We start from the raw sequence: 21,211 nt of genomic DNA, 5'->3' as shown, positions 1-21,211 counted from the left end.
TAATTTGCTATGAACCTTTAATTAATAATTCCTAAAATTAATTCATTTATTTTTATCAGTGATCTTGAACATGGTAGCTTTTTACTATTTATTATTTCTTATGCAAATTACTCCTTAGTCTCTAGTCCACATGGTCTCTTAGTCGGCTGTAGATTCAGTAGCCTTTCTTTGGGCCACAGCAGCCTCCAGCAACCTCAGGGACACATACAGACTTTGTATTGTCAGAATCTTCTGCAAGCTTAAATGGGTCTGTGATGATATCCTGTCAAAAGGAGAACCAAAATTAAAGGACAAGTTAAAGGGTTTTGACAAGCTCAAACACTAATAGTTGTTTGATTTAGATTGATTTACGTGAAATTAAGGGAAGATTTTATAATTCCATGGGGCCCTGAGGGTAGCATCAGTCATTCTGCTATTAAGCCACTATCTTCCCAAAGCTTCTAATCAAGTTATTACTACTCTCAAGGTAAACTTTTTTTTTTTTTTTTTGAGATAGAGTCTCACTCTGTCACCCCGGGTAGAGTGCCTGTGGCATCGTAGCTCACAGTGACCTCAAACTCTTAGGCACAAGTGATCCTCTTGCCTCAGCCTCTCAAGTAGCTGGGACTATAGGTACCCACTACAACACCCCGCTAGTTTTTCTATTTTTTGGTAGAGACTGGATCTCACTGTTGCTCTGAAGGCACACAGTCCACTGCACCCTTGTAAGGTGAATCAGTCTCATTTGTGCTCCTTGAAGTACGAGGCCCTGAGAAGGAACGTTTCCAGTATTTGGGCTAGATGTGAGTTTTAGGGGATATTCTCCCCCTGCTCGCGTAAGCGGCTTTGCTGAAAAATGCAGGCAGTCACACCTTAAAGGAAAGAATGTGCCAGAGGGCCCTTGCCAAGTCGTATAGCTGGAGACAGATCATCTGCCTGGGGCCATAGACCATCGTGCACAATCCCCTACCTCTATTTACACAATAACTTTCAGTTAGTCATATAAGGAAGTGGACAAACAGAACAGACAACCCAGTGCCTTGGTGGTTTATCTCCATTGTTGTTTATCTCCAAACAAGATATTCTTAGTTTAGAAAGGAGTGTACGTACTTTGCTGTATTAACACTGATAAGGAATCTTGATGACAGTTCTGTTACCTTTTGTCTTCTGTATTCTTGGATTATTTTTATCTGATGAGTTTGGGTATATAAGAAAGTGAATAAAGACAAATGATGGCTGTTGTGCCTGAGGGAGCACCAGCCATCCCTTAATAAATCATTCATTTTGTCTGCAGTGCTGCCTCTGTGTCATCGACCAGCAGCCTAGTAGACAGCAACATCTGGCGCAGAGAGCAGGGACCGAACCTGATTGACTGTCTACTGGATCTCTGGTCTCCAATCTTCAGGTAAGAACACTGGGAACAGGTGAAACCAGGAAGGTTACTACTGAGCTGTAGGTACTCAGGACTCCCGGCAAGGCAAAAAGTTAAGGGATCATAATGGGAAACACAGCTTCCACAGAGGAGGAATATGTTCAGTTATTGCGGTCTTTGTTAGATTCCATGGGAGTGTCGGTTAAGACTCAGTATTTTCGCCGTCTTTTTGAAACCATTTGAAAGTATTGTTATTGGTTTTCTCCTGACTTGAAAAATCAGCTAAATTTGTCTGTTTGGAAAGATATTGGACAGGATATGAAAAGGTTTCATCAGCAAGGGAACATTATTAGTAGGGATGTTTGGACTGTTTATAATTTAATCACGTTAGCATTACAAACATTTTCAAATGATGCAAAAAGACAGGACTCTCGACATTTTCCTCATGTCTATGATGAACCAGAACTTGATAATGGTAAATTCACTGTTAATGATGAAACAAAACCATTAGCCCCTGATACTGACTCATCTTCGGATGAGCAAAACAAGGAAGAGGTGCCTCTTTCCTCTTCTACGCAGTCTTTACAAGACAAAATGACCAATTTGAAAAGTTTTTTAAGGGAGCTTAATGAACTTCTTGATAGCTTAAAGCAGAAACCTCCCAAATCGCCACCGCTGCCTATTTCAACTGAGATGCTTTTTCCTCCTCCACCTGAGGAACCCAAGCCTTTGTGCTATCATCCCTCGTCTCTAGAGGGACTAGTGGGAAACTTTTATCCTGTTACTCACGGGCCTGTTCCAACTGCTCCTCCATATGAATATAAGAGCTTGATGGCAACTAGATTAACCAGATGAGTAGTAATTCCTAATCCAAAAGACATTAAAATTCTTAATGTTGAACCATAGGCACTGTGGCTCAGTCAGTAAGGCGCTGGCCCCATATACCAAAGGTAGCAGGTTCAAACCCAGCCCCGGCCAAACTGCAACAGGAAAATAGCTGGGCGTTGTGGCGGGCACCTGTAGTCCCAGCTACTCGGGAGGCTGAGGCAAGAGAATCGCCTAAGCCCAGGAGTTGGAGGTTGCTGTGAGCTGTGTGACGCCACGGCACTCTCTACTGAGGGCCATAAAGTGAGACTCTTGTCTCTACAAAAAAAAAAAAATTCTTACTGAACCTGAAATTTTTTATGGAGGGCTCCAGTTCTCATAGCCGGGACCTTGAATTGATCATGCCTGTCTCTCACATTACTAACCTAGAAGGTGAGAATGAAATACAGTTGCTGAGGTTGATTTAAAATTTCTTAAAACTTTGAAAGATGCTGTTACCGCCTATGGCCCTAATGCTCCTTATGTTCAAGGACTTTTAAGATCATATTGTGGGGATCGGCTTTTAACTCCTAGAGATTGGGAAAGGATTGCCAAAACTGGTTTATCCCCTGCTCAATATTTACAGTTTTGCTCTTGGTGGAGAAACGAAGCACATAAACGACATGAAAGTAACCCGAATTGCTTATGATCTGCTAACTGGAACGGGAAACTTTCGCCACCACCAGAGGCAAATTAATCTTCCTGATCATGTTTATTTTCAAATCCGAGACGTTTGCATGCATGCTTGGGCTCAGCTTGAGGAGCCAGGAGGTGGACAATTTTTTACCAAAATTTTACAAGGAGCAAACGAGCCATATGCCAAGTTCCTTGCATTAAGCGTTCCATTCCAGGAACTGGCACGCAAGACCTTGCGTATGAGAACGCTAATGATGACTGTCGCCGCATCTTGGCTGGTATTAGAAATGAAGAAAATGCATCTATTGATAAGTTTATTAGAGCTTGCCAAAACGTAGGCTCTAGTTCTTTTCAGGCAGCTTTAATTGGAGATCAGATTGGAGTCCACATGGCTGCTGCTATGAAACAACGCAGCGCCCCAAAATGTTACAATTGTGGAAAATTAGGGCATATTAGAAAAGATTGTAGAAAGGGTAAGGAAGAGAAGGTTAGTGACCCCCCTCTTCCACCAGGGATTTGTCAAAGGTGCAAAAAGGGGAGGCATTGGACTAATGAATGCAAATCCATAAAAGATAAGGATGGTAATATTCTTCCTCCTGGAGGAAGCTAAGTGAAATAAGTCAGTCACGAAAAGAAAAATACTGTCTGTGGCCAGACTACCCTCAACATGCCTAATCTTCAGAAGCCAACCAGGATTAGGCCTGGTTAGTAAAGTACATGGATATGAGACAAAAAGACAAATACTGTCTGAGTCCTTCCACGTGAGGTATTTAATATAGTCAAAATTATATAAGAAAAAGGTAGAGTGGTGGTTTCCAGGAATAGGGAGAGAAGGATTGGGGAATGACTGCTTCATAGGTATGAGGTTTCTTTTCAGAGGGATAAAAAAGTTCTGGAACTGAATAGTGATAGTTGCACAACCTTGTGAATATACTAAAAGCCACCGACCCATAAACTTTAAAATAGTTTAAATAATTAACTTGGTGTTATCTGAATTTTATCTCAATTTTTTTAAACAGTTCTGTTTAGTTTATTTATTTATTTATTTTTGCAGTTTTTGGCCGGGGCCAGGTTTGAACCCGCCACCTCCAGTATATGGGGCCGGCACCCTACTCCTTGAGCCACAGGTACCGCCCTTTATCTCAACTTTTTTTTAAAGTACTAGAAGAAAATATAGGTCAATTACTAATGTTCACATGGAGCAGGTCTTTCTAGTCATTTAATCAAAGGCAGAAACCATAAAGGAAAAGACTACATAAAAATGGAAAATATCGGCTCGGCACCTGTGGCTCAAGCAGCTAAGGCGCCAGCCACATACACCTGAGCTGGCGGGTTCGAATCCAGTCCAGGCCCGCCAAAGAACAATGATGGCTGCAACCAAAAAATAGCCAGGCATTGTGGTGGGCGCCTGTAGTCCCAGCTACTTGGGAGGCGGAGAAAAGGAGACTCGCTTGAGCCCAGGAGTTTGAGGTTGCTGTGAGCTATGATGCCATGGCACTCTAACCAGGGTGACAGCTTGAGGCTCTGTCTCAAAAAAAAAGGAAAATATCTATTTAGGGGAAAAAGTAACTGAAAACACAAAATGACATGGCTTTGTTCTGTCACCCAGGCTGGGATTAAAGTCCTAGCCTCAAGCAGCCCTTCTACCTCAGCCTCCACAGTGATTGGGATTACAGCCACAAGCCACCATGCCGAGACAATCTCTTATAGAGCAATATTTTAAAAGGCTAATACGGGTACATACTGTAATAAAAAATATTTAAAGGAATTAGATACAAATTTCACAGTGGATGAAATAATACAGTTAGTGTGCAATTTCAATAGTTGAGCTTCATTGCCACCCTGTATAGATCATCAATAAGTACACTGAAAAGTTCAATCTATGCAAAATAAAACAAATTATTTTCTGCCTATCAGATAAAAAGTTGTTTTTCTGTTTTGTTTTGTTTTTAAGACACAGCCCCACTCTGTCACCTTGAATAGAGTGCTGTGGCTTCAGCCTAGCTCACAGCAACCTCAAACTTCTGGGTTCAAGCGATCTTCCTGCCTCAGCCTCCTTACTACCTGGGACAATGGGTGCAAGCCACAATGCTCAGCTAACTTGCATAACATTTTTAAAGGTAGATCTTAACTTTTTTTTTTTTTTGCAGTTTTTGGCCGGGGCTGGATTTGAACCTGCCACCTCCAGCATATGGGGCTGGTGCCTTTTACCCCATTGAGCCACAGTCACCACCCAGATCTTAATATTTTTTATATCTGGACCCCTTTGAAAATTTGATGAAAGTAATAGGTCTTCTCCCAAGAAAATACACATGCATACATATAATTTTAGGAGGTTCATGAATAGTCTGAAGTCCATTAATGAATATATCAAGTTAGGAATCTCTGACCTTATTGTTGGGATTTTAAAAGTGAAGTTATAGGGTGGCGCCTGTGGTTCAAGGAGTAGGGCGCCCATCCCATATGTCAGAGGTAGCAGGTTCAAACCTAGCCCAGGCCAAAAACTACAAAAAAAAAAGTGAAGTTATAAAATTTATTCATACCCAGAAGAAAAAAAATCATTTTATCATAAAGACATTTGCACTAGACTATTCATTGCAGCTCAATTTACAATTGCCAATTTGTGGAAATAATCTAAATGCCCACCAATCTAGAAATAGATTAACAAGCTGTGGTGTACGTATAACATGGACTACTATATAGCCATTAAAAAGGGTAGTGACTATACAGCTTTTGTACTAATTTGGATGAGGTGGAAATATATTTTTCTTAGTAAAGCATCGCAAGAATGGAGAAGCAATGGCACTCTACCAAGGGGGACAAAGTGAGACTCTGTCTCAAAAAGAAAAAAAGAATGGAGAAGCAAGAATCCAATGTACCCAATTCTGATATGAGGACAACTGATGCTAGTATATGGTGGGGGAAGGGGGAATGGGGGAGGGGAGAGAAGGAAGGAGGAAGGGGGCTGTGGGGCCACAGTGTGTGACACACCCCTGGGAGCAAGACATTATTAATAGAGGGACTTCGCCCAGCAAACACTATTGTACCCTCAATGTTTCCCCAACAATTAAAAAAAATGAAATTTGTTCAAATCACCTTATAGAATCCCATTTTAAAGATCAAATATAGGCTAGGCACAGTGACTCATGCCTATAATCCTAGCACTCTGGAAGGCTGAGGCAGGTGGATTGTTTGAACTCAGGAAGACCAGCCTGAGCAAGAGTAAGACCCTATCTCTACTAAAAAAAAAAAAAAAAAGAAAAGAAAAACTGAGGCAAGAGCATCACTTGAGCCCAAGAGTTTGAGGTTGCTGTGAGCTATGATGATGCCATGGCACTCTACCTCGGGTGACAAAGTGAGACTCCATCTCCATAAAAAAAAAAAAAAAAAAAAAAAAGATACAAATATACTACAAATAAGTTATGGTAGCTAATTGCAAAAAAGAATGATTTGTTTCCTGCTTTAGTAGTAGATTGTGGCAAGCATAATGATTTTTTAATGTGGTTTTCTGAGGTAAAGAAAGCAAAACAAACCTTTGATTCTAAAGCAAAAGAGCCTCCAGATGTTGGCAACTTCTCTCCAATTAGCCTGATCAGGAAATATTGAGCAAATCGTGAATTCTTCAAGATAGCTGCTGTTTCTTCATCCACTTCAACAATTTCACCTTCCTAAAGGATAACACAAAAAACACATACTAAGAGATGCCACTTTATTCTCCATGGAAGAAAAATGCCCAGTTTACTAATGAGTGGCATTTCAGGATAAAAACCTGTATCATCTGACATGGTATTCTCTTATGTTCAGATTCTGCTAGTTTCATGTTTCACGGAGGTTGTTGTGAGCTGTGATGCCACAGCACTCTACCGAGGGCGACAAAGTAAGACTCTGTCTCCAAAAAAAAGACAAGGATGCCTACTTTCTTCTTTCTTCACATTTATTCAACATAATTCAGGAAGTCCTTGCCACAGGAATTAGGCAAGAGAAAAAAACAAGGCCGTCCAAACTGGAAAAGAAGGAGTTAAATTAGCCTTGTTTGTAGATGACATGATCTTATACTTAGAAAAACCTAAATATTCCACCAAAAACTATTAGAACTGATAAATGAATTCAGTGAAGTTGCAGAATACAAAATCAACATATAAAATTAGTAGCATTTATATGCTACAGTGAACAATCTGAAAAAGAAAGCAAGAAAACAATCCTGTTTATAATAGCTCCAAAGAATACAAAATACTCAGGAATCAATTTATGGTAACTGAAAAAGTAAAAAATCTATACAAGGAAAATATAAAAGACTAATGAAAGAAACTGAAGAGTACACAGAAAAATGGAAAGATATTCCATGCCTCTAGAAGAACATTGTTAAAATATTAGAAGAATATTGATAAAATGAAAATAAAACCCAAAGCAGTTTATGGATTCAATGCAAACTCTATCAAAATATCAATGACATTCTTTATAGAAATAGAAAAATAATTTTAAAATTTCTATGGAAGTACAAAAGACCCTGAATAGCCAAAGCAATCCTAAGCAAAGAGAACAAAGCTGGAGGCGTCATAATACCTGACTTCAAAATATGCTACACAAAATTGTAGTAACCAAATCATCATGGTACTGCATTAAAACAGAAACAGAAACCAATGGAATAGAACAGAGAATCCAGATATAAATTCACACATTTACAGCTAATTCATTTTTGACAACAGAACCAAGAACACAGGATGGAGAAAGGACAGTCTCTTCAATACATGGTTCTGGGAAAACTGGTTAATTACATGCAAAGAATGAAACTAGACTCCTCTGACCGTATACAACAATCAAATCAAAATGGATTAAAGACTTTTAAGACCTGAAACCATGAAACCACTCTAAGAAAACATTTGGGAAACACTCTGGGACATTGGTCTGAGCAAACATTTCATTTCATTTTTTTGTGTAAGACGTCAAAAGCACAAGCAACTAAGGCAAAAATAGACACATAGGGTTTACATCAAGCTAAAAAGCTTCTGCACAGCAAAATAATCAACAAAATGAAGAGACCACCCACAGAATGCAAGAACATATTATTAAACTATCCATCTGACAAGGGATTGCTAACCAGACTATATAAGGAGCTCAAACAATTCAATAGCAAAAAAAAAAAAAAAAAATTTTTTTCAATTAAAAATGAGCAAAAGGGCTTGGCGCCTATAGCTCAGTGGCTAGGGCGCCAGCCACATACACTGGAGCTGGTGAGTTCAAACACAGCCCGGGCCTGCCAAACAACAATGACAACTACAACCAAAAAATAGCCAGGCGTTGTGGCGGGCATCTGTGGTCCCAGCTACTTCGGAGGCTGAGGCAAAAGAATCACTTAAGCCCAAGAGTTTGAGGTTGCTGTCAGCTGTGACAGCACAGCACTCTAATGAGGGTGACATAGTGAGACTCTGTCTCAAAAAATAAATAAATAAATAAATAAAAATGAACAAAAGATCTGCATAGACATTTCTTAAGACATACAAATGGTATACGCTCAACATCACTAATCAGAAAATCATCAGAAAAATACAAATCAAAACCACAATGATATATCATCTCACCCCAGTTAAAATGACTTTTATCTAAAAGACTGGAAAAAACAGATGCTAGTGAAGATGTGGAGAAAGAAGAACCCTCCTACACTGTGGGTGAGAATGTAAATTAATACAGCCATTATGAAAAACTATACGGGAGTTCCTCAAAACCTAGAAATAGAACCATTACATAATCCAGCAATTCCTCTACTAGATATACAGGGTGGCCATAAAGTTCACATGCAATTGTACACGAACTTTATGGCCACCCTATATATCCAAAAGAAAGAAAATCAATACACTGGAGAGATATCCGTATTCCCATGTTTATTACATCACTATTCACAACAGGTAAAATAGAGAATCAATCCAAGTGCCCAAGAATGCATGAAGAAAATGTAGTATGTACGTATGTGTATGTGTTTGTGTTTATTTTATATATATTACACTGTATATATTACATCATTAAAAAAGAAGGAAATCCTGTCACTTGCAGCAACATGATGGAACTGGAGACACAGAAAGACAAATATCCCTGTTCTCACTCCTATGTAGGAGCTAAAAACATGGTTCTTATGAAGACAGAGAATAGACTGGCAGGTACTAGAGGATGGGAAGGGTAAGGGTGGGGGAGTATGAAGAGAGATTGGTTAGTAGGTACAAATATAGAGTTCAATAGAAGAAATAAGACCCAGAATGTAATCGATCAATAGGGTGACTATAGTTTACAAGAACTTATTTTATTTCTCAAAATAGCCAGAAGAGAATAATTTGAATGTTTCTAACATAAGGACAAGACAAATATTTAAGGAGATGGATATCTCAAGTATATTGATTTTGTGTATACAAATTATATGCATGAATTAAATGATCAAATATACCTACAAAATAGGCACATCTATTACATATTAATTGAAAAATAAAATTTGAAGAAAAAAACCAAAAGTGCCCATATCTGCCATCACAGAAAGAAAAATACTACATAATCTCACTCACATGTGGAATCTAAAAAAAAATCTGAACTCACAGAATCAGAGAGTAGAATGGGGGCTGGAGGCTAAGAGCAAAAGGATTGGGGAGAAAAAAGAATATAAAATTCTAGCTAAATAGGAGAAATAAGTTCAAGAGGTCTATTGTACAACATGGTAATTACAGTTAATAATCAGGTATTGCACACTTGAAAACTGTTAAAAGAGTAGATAGATTGTAAGTGTTCTCACCACAAATAAATGGTAAGTAGGTGAAGTAATGCATATATTTATTAGTTTGACTTAGCCACTTCACAACATATACATATGTCAAAACATCCTGCTATATATCATAAATACATACAATTTTTTTTTTTTTTTTTTTTGTGATTTTTTGACTGGGGCTGGGTTTGAACCCACCACCTCCGGCATATGGGGCATATGGGACCGGCGCCCTACTCCTTGAGCCGCAGGTGCCGCCCAATACATACAATTTTTATTTGTCAAAATAAATAATTGGGAGTAGATGAGGGATTTGGACTAGTGTTCTTTGTTTTGTTTTTGCAGTTTTTTGGCCAAGGCCAGGTTTGAACTCACTACCTCTGGTATATGGGGCTGGTACCCTACTCCTTGAGCCACAGGTGCTGCCTTGGACTAGTGTTTTTCAAGTACCTTTTCTGAGTCCCAGGATGCCTGGGCATGTGTAACAGGCCCATTCTCTGGAGTAAGCACAGGAGATTCTGGCTGCCCAAGCACTGCTTCTATCAGATAAGCTTAGCTTTTATCCTTTCACATATCGGGATTATGGAAAGCGATGCCTGACACATAGTAAGTAATGGTATTTTAAATAGATTTTCTTTTAAAAATAATTCTATTACGGGCGGCGCCTGTGGCTCAGCGGGTAGGGCGCCGGTCCCATATGCCGGAGGTGGCGGGTTCAAGCCCAGCCCCGGCCAAAAAAAAAAACAAAAAATAATTCTATTAGGCTCAGCGCCTGTAACTTGTAGCTCAGCAGCTAGGGTGCCAGCCACATACACTGTAGCTGGCGCGTTCGAATCCAGCCCGGGCCTGCCAAACAACAATGACATCTACAACCGAAAAATAGCCAGGCATTGTGGTGGGTGCCTGTAGTCCCAGCTTCTTGGGAGGCTGAGGCAAGAGAATCTCTAGAGCCCAAGAGTTCTGTGAGCTGTGACGCCATGGCACTCTACCCAGGGTGACTTAGTGAGACTCTGTCTCAAAATAATAATAATGATAAAAATTCTATTAAAATGTTTGGGTTTTTTTTTAAAGGCACTCAAATGGGGCTGGGCGAGGTAGCTCACACCTTCAATCCTAGCACTCTGAGAGGCTAAGGTGGGTGGATTGCCTGAGCTCAGGAGTTTGAGACCAGCCTGAGCAAAAGCCAACCCCCATCTCTAAATATAGCAGGGCTTTGTGGTAGGAACCCATAGTCCCAACTACTTGGGAGGCTGAGGTAAGAAAATCGCTTGAGCCCAGGAGTTTGAGGTTGCTGTGAACTATGACACCACGGTACTCTACCAAGGGTGACAAAGTGAGACTCTGTCTCAAAAAAAAAAAGAACGCCACTGTACAAAATTGATGATTTCAAAGGCCCATCCCACTCTGACTCTGTGACTCTACTGGAGCAGGCAGCACTTTAAGGAGCAACTTACCAGTGAAAAAGCAGTAAGTGTCCCTCTGCACCAGGGGGTATTTAAGAAATTTGAAGATGCTTGGATGGGCATAGTCCTAGATATTTGGAAGGCTTAATCCCTCGTGCCCAGGAATTCAAGGCTGTAGCGCACTATGTTTGCACCTGTGAACAGGCACTGCACTCCAGGCTGGGCAACATGATGAGACCTCATTTCTAATAAATAAACAATTTAAAATTAAGAAAAAATGAAATCTGATGAAGCTATTTCTACCAAAATATCAGAAGAAGGAAATATAAGTCCTCTCATCTTAGGAAAAAATGATGACTGTATCTTCTGTTTACTGAAATCCCAGTATGGACCCAAGTGTTTTGCTACACTATTGCTAATCCTTACAGAAATTCTGTCAAATAGGTATTATTTGCCCTACTTTTACAGTGGAGTAAACCACAAATAAAAGGATTTAAATGGTTGGGCCTGGTGGCTCCTGCCTACTGTAATCCCAGCACTCTAGGAGGCTAAATCAGGAGGACTGCTTGAGCTCAAGAGTTAAGACCAGCCTAAGCAAAAGTAAGACCCTATCTCCAATTAAAAAAAAAAGAATTTTCGTGCCTCATCTTGCCTGATCTCGGAAACTAAGCAGGGTCAGGCCTGGTTAGTACTTGGATGGGAGACTGCCTGGCAATATCAGGTGCTGTAGGCTTTAAAAAAAGAAAAAAGAAAAAAAAAAAAGAATCGTGATGATTTATTCAAGATAGACAAATAACAGATTTAGAATTTGAACCCAGGTATCTGATTCCAAAACCTGTACATTTCTTCTTCCTCTTCCTCCTCCTTCCCTCTTCTTTTTTTAAGAGACAGGGTCTCACTCCGTCACTCAGGTTGGAGTACACTGGGCTGGAACATAGCTCACTCCAACCTCAAATTTCTGGGCTCAGGTGATATTCCTGCCTCAGCCTCCTGAGTGCCAGGGATTACAGGCATGTGCCACCATGCTCAACTAATCTTTTCCCCTTTCTTTAGAGATGGGATCTTGTTCTGTTGCCCAGGCTGGTCTCAAATTCTCTTGGCCTCAAGGGGTCCTCCTGCCTCAGCCTCCCAAAGGGCTGGGATTATAGGCATGAGACACTGTGCTTGGACTTACTCTTCCGCTTTGACAAAAAAATTTTTTTTTCTAGAGACAGGCTCTAACTCTGCTTCCCAGGCTAGAGTGCGGTGACACAACAAACCTTACTACAACCTCAAAGTCCTGGGCTCAAGTGATTCTCCTGTCTCAGCCTCCTGAGTAGCTAGGAATATAGGTGCACATCACCACAACTAATTTTTCTATATTTTGTAGAGACAGGGTCTTACTATTTTACTCAGGCTGGTCTTGAACTCTTGGCCTCATGTGATCTTCCTGCCTTGGCCTCTCAAAGTACTGGGATTACAGGGTACGAGCCACTATACCCAGCACAAAACAAACCTCACTATGCACAGAGTAGTAAAAATACCAATTAGTGTCATCATCAAATACTAAAATTCCTTAATTTTTGATACAATTAAACAATTGAAATACTGTTATACAATACTCTTACTCTTTTCCATCCCACTTCTCTATAATCCAATGTCTGAATGAGGTTTCTTGTAACAAAAAAATTTCTTAGATGTGTTAATGGTATTGTGGTTATACAGGAGAATATTTAGTTTATAGGAGATACATGCTGAAATGCTTAAGGTTAAAATGTCATTGGCTCGGCACCCGTAGCACAGTGGTTATGGCTCTGGCTACATATACCGAGGCTGGTGGGTTCAAACCCGGCCCCGGCCAGCTAAACAACAATGACAACTGCAACAAAAAAACAGCCGGGTGCTGTGGTGGATGCCTGTAGTCCCAGGTACTGAGGCAAGAGAATTGCTTAAACCTAAGAGTTTGAGGTTGCTATGAGCTGTAACGCCACAGCACTCTACCGAGGGCAATACAGTGAAACGCTGTCTCAAAAAAATAAAATAAAATGTCATGATATCTGCAAGTTATTTTCAGTGGTTCAGCAAATATATACACAGAGATAAAAGAAAACAGGAAGAAAATGTTCTCAACTGCTGAAACAGGTAATGGATATGTATTTGTTGTGCTATTATTAACTCTTCCATATTCAAAAACAGTTCTATAATAAATAATTGGGGAAAATACCTAAAAATGCACAAAGTAGGCTGGGCATGGTGGCTCACACCTGTAATCCTAGCACTCAGGGAGGCCAAGGCAAGTGGATTACTTAAGCTCACAAGTTCGAGACCAGCCTGAGCAAAAAGTAAGACACACACACACACACACACCCCCGTCTAAACTGACAATAGAAAAAACTGAGGCAAGGGAATCACCTGAACCCAAGAGTTGGAGGTTGTGAGCTATGATGATGCCACAGCACTCTACCCAGGGTAACAGCTTGAGACTCCATCTCCAAAAAAAAAAAACCCGCACAAAGTACTATATAATAGCATCAGCTAAGTGAGAAGCAATGCAATGTCTAAAGAAGGTCCCGGGAGCAAGGGCATGAGTAGAGAGATGCCAGAAGTCATGGAAATTTTTATTTACCTTGAATGTAAAGTTTGCATCAAATATTAGCTCCTTTTCATGTCCTGTGATTCTTCCATTATAAATAACTTGGCATCTTTTGGTTGGTCCTGTCTTAGAGCATTTGAAGAGGCGAAATGTTGCAGAAACAAAACGACAATCACCTAAAAACAGAAAATAGAATTTATTCACGTTCCATCTCCAGCACTCCTACAGCTATTGGTTTGCTCAGGAGATGAGAAGCAAACGCATTATAAAGATGATTTTCTTTTTTGCATATTATCGATTCTTTTTCTGGGTACTCTACTTTCTGAATGACTTGAAAGTGCTTTATTAAATACCAAGTTTTTGAGGGGTTACCCTTATATAAGAGACAAGATGGACATCTTAAGGTTACATAAAGTTTCCCTAAATGAGACTCGCTCAAAAGACACTAATCACCAAATCTATACCATTCAGTTGCAGTTCTAATAGTCTCTGCTGCTGTTTCTTACCAATAACTCTTTCTAGTTCCTTGTTCTGAATTGTAATAAGATTGGCAGTGACCAAACGTGGAGGGCAGAACCCAACTTTTTGGGCAAGAATGGCAAGATCCTTCCAGTACAAAGCACCACCCAGGCACTCACCTAAGGGGGGAAAAAAAAACAACTCCAGACCAACCAATATTTAATACAGCACTAAGAGAATTATTCTTCTATATAATTGATTAGGGCATGGTATTTGTCAAAACATAGAGCCCAGGCTGGGGACACAGTGACCTGTATTCCTAGCACTTTGGGAGGCCAAAGTAGGAGGATTGCTTGAGCTCAGGATTTTGAGACCAGCCCGAGCAAAGAAAGACCCCATCCCTACTAAAAATAGAAAAATTAGCTAGACATTGTGGTGGGCACCAGTTGTCCCAGCTACTCGGGAGGCTGAGGCAGGAGGATTGCTTGAGCCCAGAAATCTGAGGTTTCTGTGAATTAGGCTAAGGTATGCCATTCTAGGCTATGTGACCAAATGAGACTCTGTCTCTAAATAAATAAATAAATAAAATAATGTTAGTCTAAATAAAATTAGAATACTAAATTATATACATGGCATGCTTTTAATTGTATTATATATACACAGAAAAAACCAAACTGGAAGAATATTTACTAAAATATTAAAGAGAGAACAGGCGCAGTGGCTCATGCCTATAATCCTAGCACTCTGGGAGGCCAAGGAGGTAGCTCAAAAGTGAGAGACCAGCTTGAGCAAGAGCAAGACCCTGTCTCTAAAAAATAGAAAAAACTAGCCGAGCGTTGTGGCAGGACTTGTAGCCCCAGCTGCTTGGGAGGCTGAGGCAGGAGGATCACTTGAACCCAGGAGTGTGAGGTTGCTGTGAGTAGGCTGATGCTATGGTTCTCTAGCCTGTGCAACGGAGTGAGACTCTGTCTCAAAAAAAAAAAAAAATTAAAGAGGTTATCACTGGATTTTATGTGATTTTTAATTTTTTTAATTTTTATTTTTTGTGTGTGACATCAAATATATTTATTCAATTTTAAAAACTCCTCTTTATTTTGATATTATGTTCTTTATATCTTTTTTTTAATAGACAGGGTCTCACTTTGTTGCCCAAGGTGGAATGCAGTGGTAGGATCACGGCTCTTATGTAATTTTTTTTTAATAATTTTTTTTGTTGTTGCAATTTGGCCGGGGCTGGGTTTGAACCCGCCACCCTGGGCATATGGGGCTGGCGCCCTATTCACTGAGCCACAGTGCGGCCCTAAAATAATTTTTTTAAGAGATGGGGTCTCACTATGTAGCCCAGGCTGGACTTAAACTCCTAGGCTCAGGAGATCCTCCCATTTCAGCTTCCAAAGTATCTGGGACAATAGGTGTGTGCCACTACACCCATCTTAGTAATTTTTTCTTTTTGGTGTGTTTGCCAACTTTTAATAACATCCATTTATTATTATATAATAAGAAAAAGTTACCATAATTTAGTATAAAAGAACTTTTGATTTCATAGACTGACCACAAGCATGCATTCATCTCCTTAACCTCCGGAGACTGTTTAAATGACGATAAATGAATAAACAACATAATAACGATGAAAATATAAGGGAATTAAGGGAGCACCAGCTCTGGAACACTGCAGTTTCAAGGTATTTCTCACATTCATTCGCACATTTAATCTTCATAACAGCCCTTGACTGGAAAATTGTATTACTATTTATGTTTTACAGTTTGGAAAACAACTACTCAAAGATATCAATTAAATCGCCCAAGGTCACGTCACCTTTGAGTGGCAGAGGAACAAAGCAACTTTAGCTTTCTGGCCTAATCTCATGTGATCTCATATTATATAGCCTCATCCTGGCTAACAGAATGAAGCTCTGCACATGATCAGACATGTGCCTTAAAAGAAAACAAGACAAAGCAAAAACACCTACCCCATAAAACTCTGTGCGTTGTAATTTCTTCTGGCAATTCAAGGCTAGCATAGACGTCACTGAAATATAGCTCCCCACCATGCTGAAACGGAGGCATATTAGTCCAAACGAAAAGATTACATTGGCCCAGATTACAAAGAAAAAGATGAAGGAAAAAAATCAATTTTAAAAAGGAACAGAAATGTTTGAGCTGACCCTTTGTGAACAAATAACAGCGGTCTCCCTAGTTAAAATCAATAGCCAAGTACCAAGGGTTCTTTTTCCCAGCAGCCTATCCAACAGATAATAAAATCACTTTCTAAGAGTATTTCTCTCCTAAATACTGAGATCTAAATTCTATAATAATATTTCTATCTTTTGTATCTCGGTAAAGAGTGAACTGGTCTATAAACTGGCATACTATCAAGGCTATTATTAAATCATTTCTATAGAATTATTTTTGAGCCTTATGACAGACAAAATGTCAGAATTTTTATTAGTTTGTTTGTTTGTTTAGAGTCAAGGTCTCTCTACGTTGCCCAGGCTGGAAGCAAACTCTTCAGCTCAAGTGATCCTCCTGCCTCAGCCTCTTGAGTAGTTGGGACTATAGGCACACATGCCACCTGCCCAGTTGAAATCTTTATTTTCTATCATAAAAACACACATCTCATGATGCACATGAAAGCGATAGGGTTCCTGTAAATTTTCTTCTCAGGATGTAATCAATGAAAAGCCGAGCATGGAGGCTCACGTTTGAAACCCTCGCACTTTGGGAGGCTGAGGCAGGAGGATCGCTTGAGGCCAGGAATTTGAGGTTGCAGTGAGCTATAATGATAGCTCCACTACATTATAGAGCTCCAGCTCTATATACTCCAGTTCTGGCAATAGAGGGAGATCCTGTCTCCAAAACAGCAAAGAAACCAGGACTGATCCCCTCAGTTCTCACAGATGTTTAAACATAAGTTACCTCACTCTTCCCCTCACCTTCAGTACTTGGTACACCTCCTGCAGTGCTCGTTGTTTGTCAGGCACAAGGTTAATAACACAATTTGATCTAAAAAAGAACAGATGGCATGTCAGGCAAATCTTCGCACTACTCAGAAATCTTCAAATCTTTTTAGTCCTAAAGGTGGCTCCTACCATTTTGTCAAAGCTACACCATTCTTCCTGCCTCTCTCTCTTACTGAGACTCAACTCTTCCCCAATAAGGGAGTAGGCAGTATTTAAAATTTCTATAAAGTGGTAGCAAATTTGAATGTGTAGGAAAAAATATCAGACATGATTCCTATTTGTTTCTGACCTAATGTTTATCATGCAATAAGATGAAACTTGGGACCAGATTCCTACTACATAAGGCACTTGTTAGAGCCTGCGTAAACAGCCTAAGTTCTTCAAAGACTGTCACTTGGGCATGACTTCACAACTCATAGGGAAAAAGGAAACATTGAATCCTATAATTTTCCATGAAAATATACTAAAGAAAACAGGTCAGTGTGTATTATAGGAGCAGACTTCGTGGTCTTGATAGTGTTTTGAGTTCATTGATTTATGATTAAGCTGCAAGGAAGTTCTCTCTTGGCTTGCTCTGCTACCAGTGAGCTACAAGCAGCTGAGACCAGCTCCTCCTTTATTAAGACATGCTAAGTTTAGTTTAAGACCCTAAATGAGAATCAATTCAGCAAAAAGTAGCATTTGTGCATTCCAAAGGAAATGGGCTATACTTGTGAGAGTAAGAATAAAGACCTACATAACAATATCATAACTCTCATTCTTGATTCCAGCCTCTCTCAATTTTTCAATGCAGCCATGAATAAAAGTCACATTGGGCACCTGGAAACCAAATTTTTCCATGTGATAGTCAAGATACTTTTTAGCCACTTCCACCTAAAGGAAAAAAAATATACATGTGTGACCCAAAATACAGACGTTGTGATAATCAACATTTTTTAAAAATATGCTTTTTTCCTAAAATTTTCCAATCATGAACAGAATCCACTTCCCCCAGAGTTTTCTGGATAAGTAGATAAGCTTCCTATAGACATGCAGGAGATACTACAGTCTAGGACATAAACTCCCTGCTATGTGAGTTTTGCTTAAACAAACTCCTCATTCAGTAAGAAAATCTTTCATAGATGGCAGAAGGAAGGAAAAGACCAAACTCCACTGGTTGTCATGATATTTATTATTTATTTATTTATTTAGAGACAGAGCCTCAAGCTGTCACCTTGGGTAGAGTGCTGTGGCATCACAGCTCACAGCAACCTCCAACTCCTAGGCTCACGTGATTCTCCTGCTTCAGCCTCCCAAGTATCTGGGACTACAGGCGCCCGCCACAACGCCCAGCTATTTTTTGGTTGTAGTTGTCATTGTTGTTTGGTGGCCAGGGCTGGATTTGAACCCGCCAGCTCTGGTGTATGTGGCTGGCGCCTTAGCCACTTGAGCTACAGGCGCGGAGCAGTCATGATATTTATATATCAGATCAAGCCTGTGATTTAGTGTTCTCCCAGAAGAGCCCCTAATCATCAAAGTTCTCAGCTTCCAGGACAGGAAGCACTAGTGGCTCAAGCGAACATTGCTAAATCATAGTCTTCTAAATTATCTTTGAAGGATTACCAAGGAAACAATTTTATCTCCAAAAGAATGCTTTTGAGATTGTGTTTTCCTCCTTGTCCTCCAAATCATTGCCTCACCTGATCGTTGGTCATATCTATTCCAGTGATGTGTCCCTTCTCACCAACCAGCTGACTAAGTGCATAGCAATCTCTGCCACTTCCACTGCCCAGATCCAAAATCCAGCAGTTTTCTAGATGCTCAGGGATGACTAGACCACAGCCATAATACCTGAGAAATGGAAAGCACATATTTTTCCCTAGAGACTACAAGACATGGAACCACTAAATCTTATACATCTTCCCTTTCTTCCTCCCTACTTCCCTCCTTTCCTTCCTTCCATTATTTATTATATTCCTTTTTAGGTGTTTAGTCTCCTCCCCTAAACTGTGAAGGCAGGGATGTATCTGCTTTTTTTCTTTTTCTTTTTCTTTTTTGACACAGAGCCTCAAGCTGTCGCCCTGGGTAGAGTGCGGTGACATCACAGCTCACAGCAACTTCCAACTCCTGGGCTTAAGCGATTCTCTTGCCTCAGCCTCCCAAGTAGGCGCCCGCCACACGCCTGGCTATTTTTTGGTTGTAGTTGTCATTGTTGTTTGGCGGCCCAGGCTAGATTCGAACCGGCCAGCTCTGGTGTATGTGGCTGGCGCCTTAGCCGCTTGAGCTATAGGTGCCAGGACGTATCTGCTTTAACACAGTAGCAATGGACACTGTGCTAGATACTAAGATTTAAGCCATCTAAAGTATTTGGTCAATGAATACATTTAGGCATTAGCTGAGCATCTAATTCAGACCCAGGACTGTGCCAGCTACTGAGGCAGAAATCCGTCCTCTAGGTGTATTCACTCTTACTGGGGAGGTAAAACTTCTTAAATAGAGCAGTAAGATAATCAGGGTTTTTACAATCGATGAGGCAAGCCGGATGGACTGGTGGCAAAGGGTTAATTCCGTGGTGACTGCCATCACTATCTTTCATGAAAGCTGACATCTGGGGTCTTCATGGGGGTAGCACAGGGCACTCTACCTCAAGACTATTTCTTCGTGTACATTTTGCAATGCTTCCCAGACGTGCTTGGGGACCGGCCTGGCTGCGGTGACACAGGCATTGGTCTGGAGGTCTGCAGATTTCTTCAGCACCTGCCCGTAGTAGGTCTGACCCAGAGGTCCAGAGTGGAGGGAGAGGTGAAGGGAGAAAGAAGAGCTGCAGCTAGTTAGTGTCTGCAGCGCTGGGGTTCCGCCATCACCCCCGTCCCCCTCGGCCCACCTGTTCTCCTCGCAAAGCCCTAAGGCCACATCCTGCCGGGTCCCCAGTTCAAAGGTCCCGGGGGCGGCAGAGGCGCCGGCCTGGGGTGCCCGACAGCTCTCACCTGCACATACTCCCGGATCTCGGCGTCACGGCGAGCGGCCACTGTCGGGAGAGGGAAAGGTAGCTGAAAGGACGGGGTGCCGACCACCGGATAGAGGAGCATCCGGATAGGGGTCAGGCAGCGGGTCGAGGGACGCGGTGCAGCTCCGGGGACTGCAGGCGGCCGGGTGGTCGGGACCCGGGCGGGAGGCGGGGGCGCGCGCACTCACTGTGTCCGGCGCCTGGGGGATCCCGGACCGAGGCGGCCCCGCTCCCAGGCTGCGAGATCCCGCCGGCCCCGCCGCTCCCGGGCTGCGAGATCCCGCCGGCCCCGCCGCTCCCGGGCCGAGAGATCCCGCCGGCCCCGCCGCTCCCGGGCCGAGAGATCCCGCCGGCCCCGCCGCTCCCGGGCTGCGAGATCCCGCCGGCCCCGCCGCTCCCGGGCCGAGAGATCCCGCCGGCCCCGCCGCTCCCGGGCCGAGAGATCCCGCCCGCCCCGCCGCTCCCGGGCCGAGAGATCCCGCCCGCCCCGCCGCGCTGGCGCCCCCGCGCGGGCCCAGGGTCGCCTCGGTCGCGTTACAGTCTCTCCCAGCCGCGGGGAGCTCTCACTGCCGATCAGCGTCTTCGTTTATTCCTCCCTCGTGATTTTCATTGACAAATCTCGTATTCCGCCTTCAGTGAACACACACCCAGGCAGGGTGGCCATAAAGTTCGTGTACAATTTAAAATAGACAAGTGATTTTTTTTTTTCTTTTGGGGGAATGAAATCACCTTTCCTCCATCTAGTTTTTAAAGTCAGGTTGATTAAAATATAATGTACATTTCCGTAAAGTTTTTCTTTCTTTAGCGTACAGTCCTGTGAATTCTGACAACCGAATACATCACCGCAATTAAAAGTTACTGCGTCCGAAAAAGTATCTTCGTGTCCTTTTTTTAATTTTATTTTTTATTAAGTCTTTTGTACATAGATCATAAATACATTTATGCCCATTTCAGTGTGTTGATTATTTGTACAAATTGGAGTGCTTACATCATACTGATCAGCATAGCTTTCATCTCATTTACCCAATTATAGCATTAGGACAATTGTGTTCTACACATGATAGATCCAACTTGTACTCTTCCTGTCCTTTTACAGTCAATCCCGTCCTCCCATCCACCGCTCTTAGACAACCACAGGTCTGTTCTCCCCTCCCAACACCTCTGCCTTTGCCAGAATGTCTTACAGATGGAACCATTACCCTAAGTAGCCGTTCTCAGCCTATTTTGAGTTGTATTTA

At 41.5% G+C, this 21,211-nt stretch overlaps 1 protein-coding gene across 5 annotated transcripts; it reads right to left on the bottom strand.

Moving 5' to 3' along the window:
* On the bottom strand, positions 1-20,486 carry AS3MT (arsenite methyltransferase). 5 transcript variants are annotated; one of them, XM_053583078.1, is made up of 12 exons: positions 20,406-20,486; positions 20,162-20,207; positions 19,954-19,994; positions 19,611-19,738; positions 18,667-18,817; positions 17,724-17,860; positions 16,961-17,030; positions 15,998-16,079; positions 14,075-14,206; positions 13,602-13,744; positions 6,385-6,519; positions 1-262 (listed from the first exon to the last, which is right to left on the bottom strand). In XM_053583078.1, coding segments are annotated over exons 2-12 (1,128 nt in total). In that variant the 5' UTR covers positions 20,163-20,207; positions 20,406-20,486; the 3' UTR covers positions 1-154. The 5 variants fall into 5 exon arrangements, with proteins under 5 accessions (XP_053439053.1, XP_053439051.1, XP_053439050.1 ...); XM_053583076.1 differs by lacking the exon at positions 20,406-20,486 and having other exon boundaries at positions 20,162-20,384; XM_053583075.1 differs by lacking the exon at positions 20,406-20,486 and having other exon boundaries at positions 19,611-19,787; positions 19,954-20,283.
* Between the last annotated feature and the right edge of the window lie 725 nt (positions 20,487-21,211).

The sequence above is a fragment of the Nycticebus coucang genome, chromosome 3, assembly GCF_027406575.1.
Source record: "Nycticebus coucang isolate mNycCou1 chromosome 3, mNycCou1.pri, whole genome shotgun sequence".
In the NCBI taxonomy this organism is placed as follows: domain Eukaryota; kingdom Metazoa; phylum Chordata; class Mammalia; order Primates; family Lorisidae; genus Nycticebus; species Nycticebus coucang.
Note: the sequence above shows the minus strand (reverse complement) of the source record. Positions and strands in the feature narration are given on the sequence as shown.

Bases quoted from the DNA above. Each gene is read 5' to 3' on its own strand.
- AS3MT (XM_053583074.1), bottom strand. From the start codon at position 20,055: ATGCTCCTCTATCCGGTGGTCGGCACCCCGTCCTTTCAGCTACCTTTC. The intron at 17,031-17,723 runs GTAGGTCTTTAT...GTTCTTTTTTAG, and splicing joins GAGAGTTATGATATTGTTAT to ATCAAATTGTGTTATTAACC. The intron at 16,080-16,960 runs GTGAGGGGAAGA...CCTCCGTTTCAG, and splicing joins AGGTGTACCAAGTACTGAAG to CATGGTGGGGAGCTATATTT.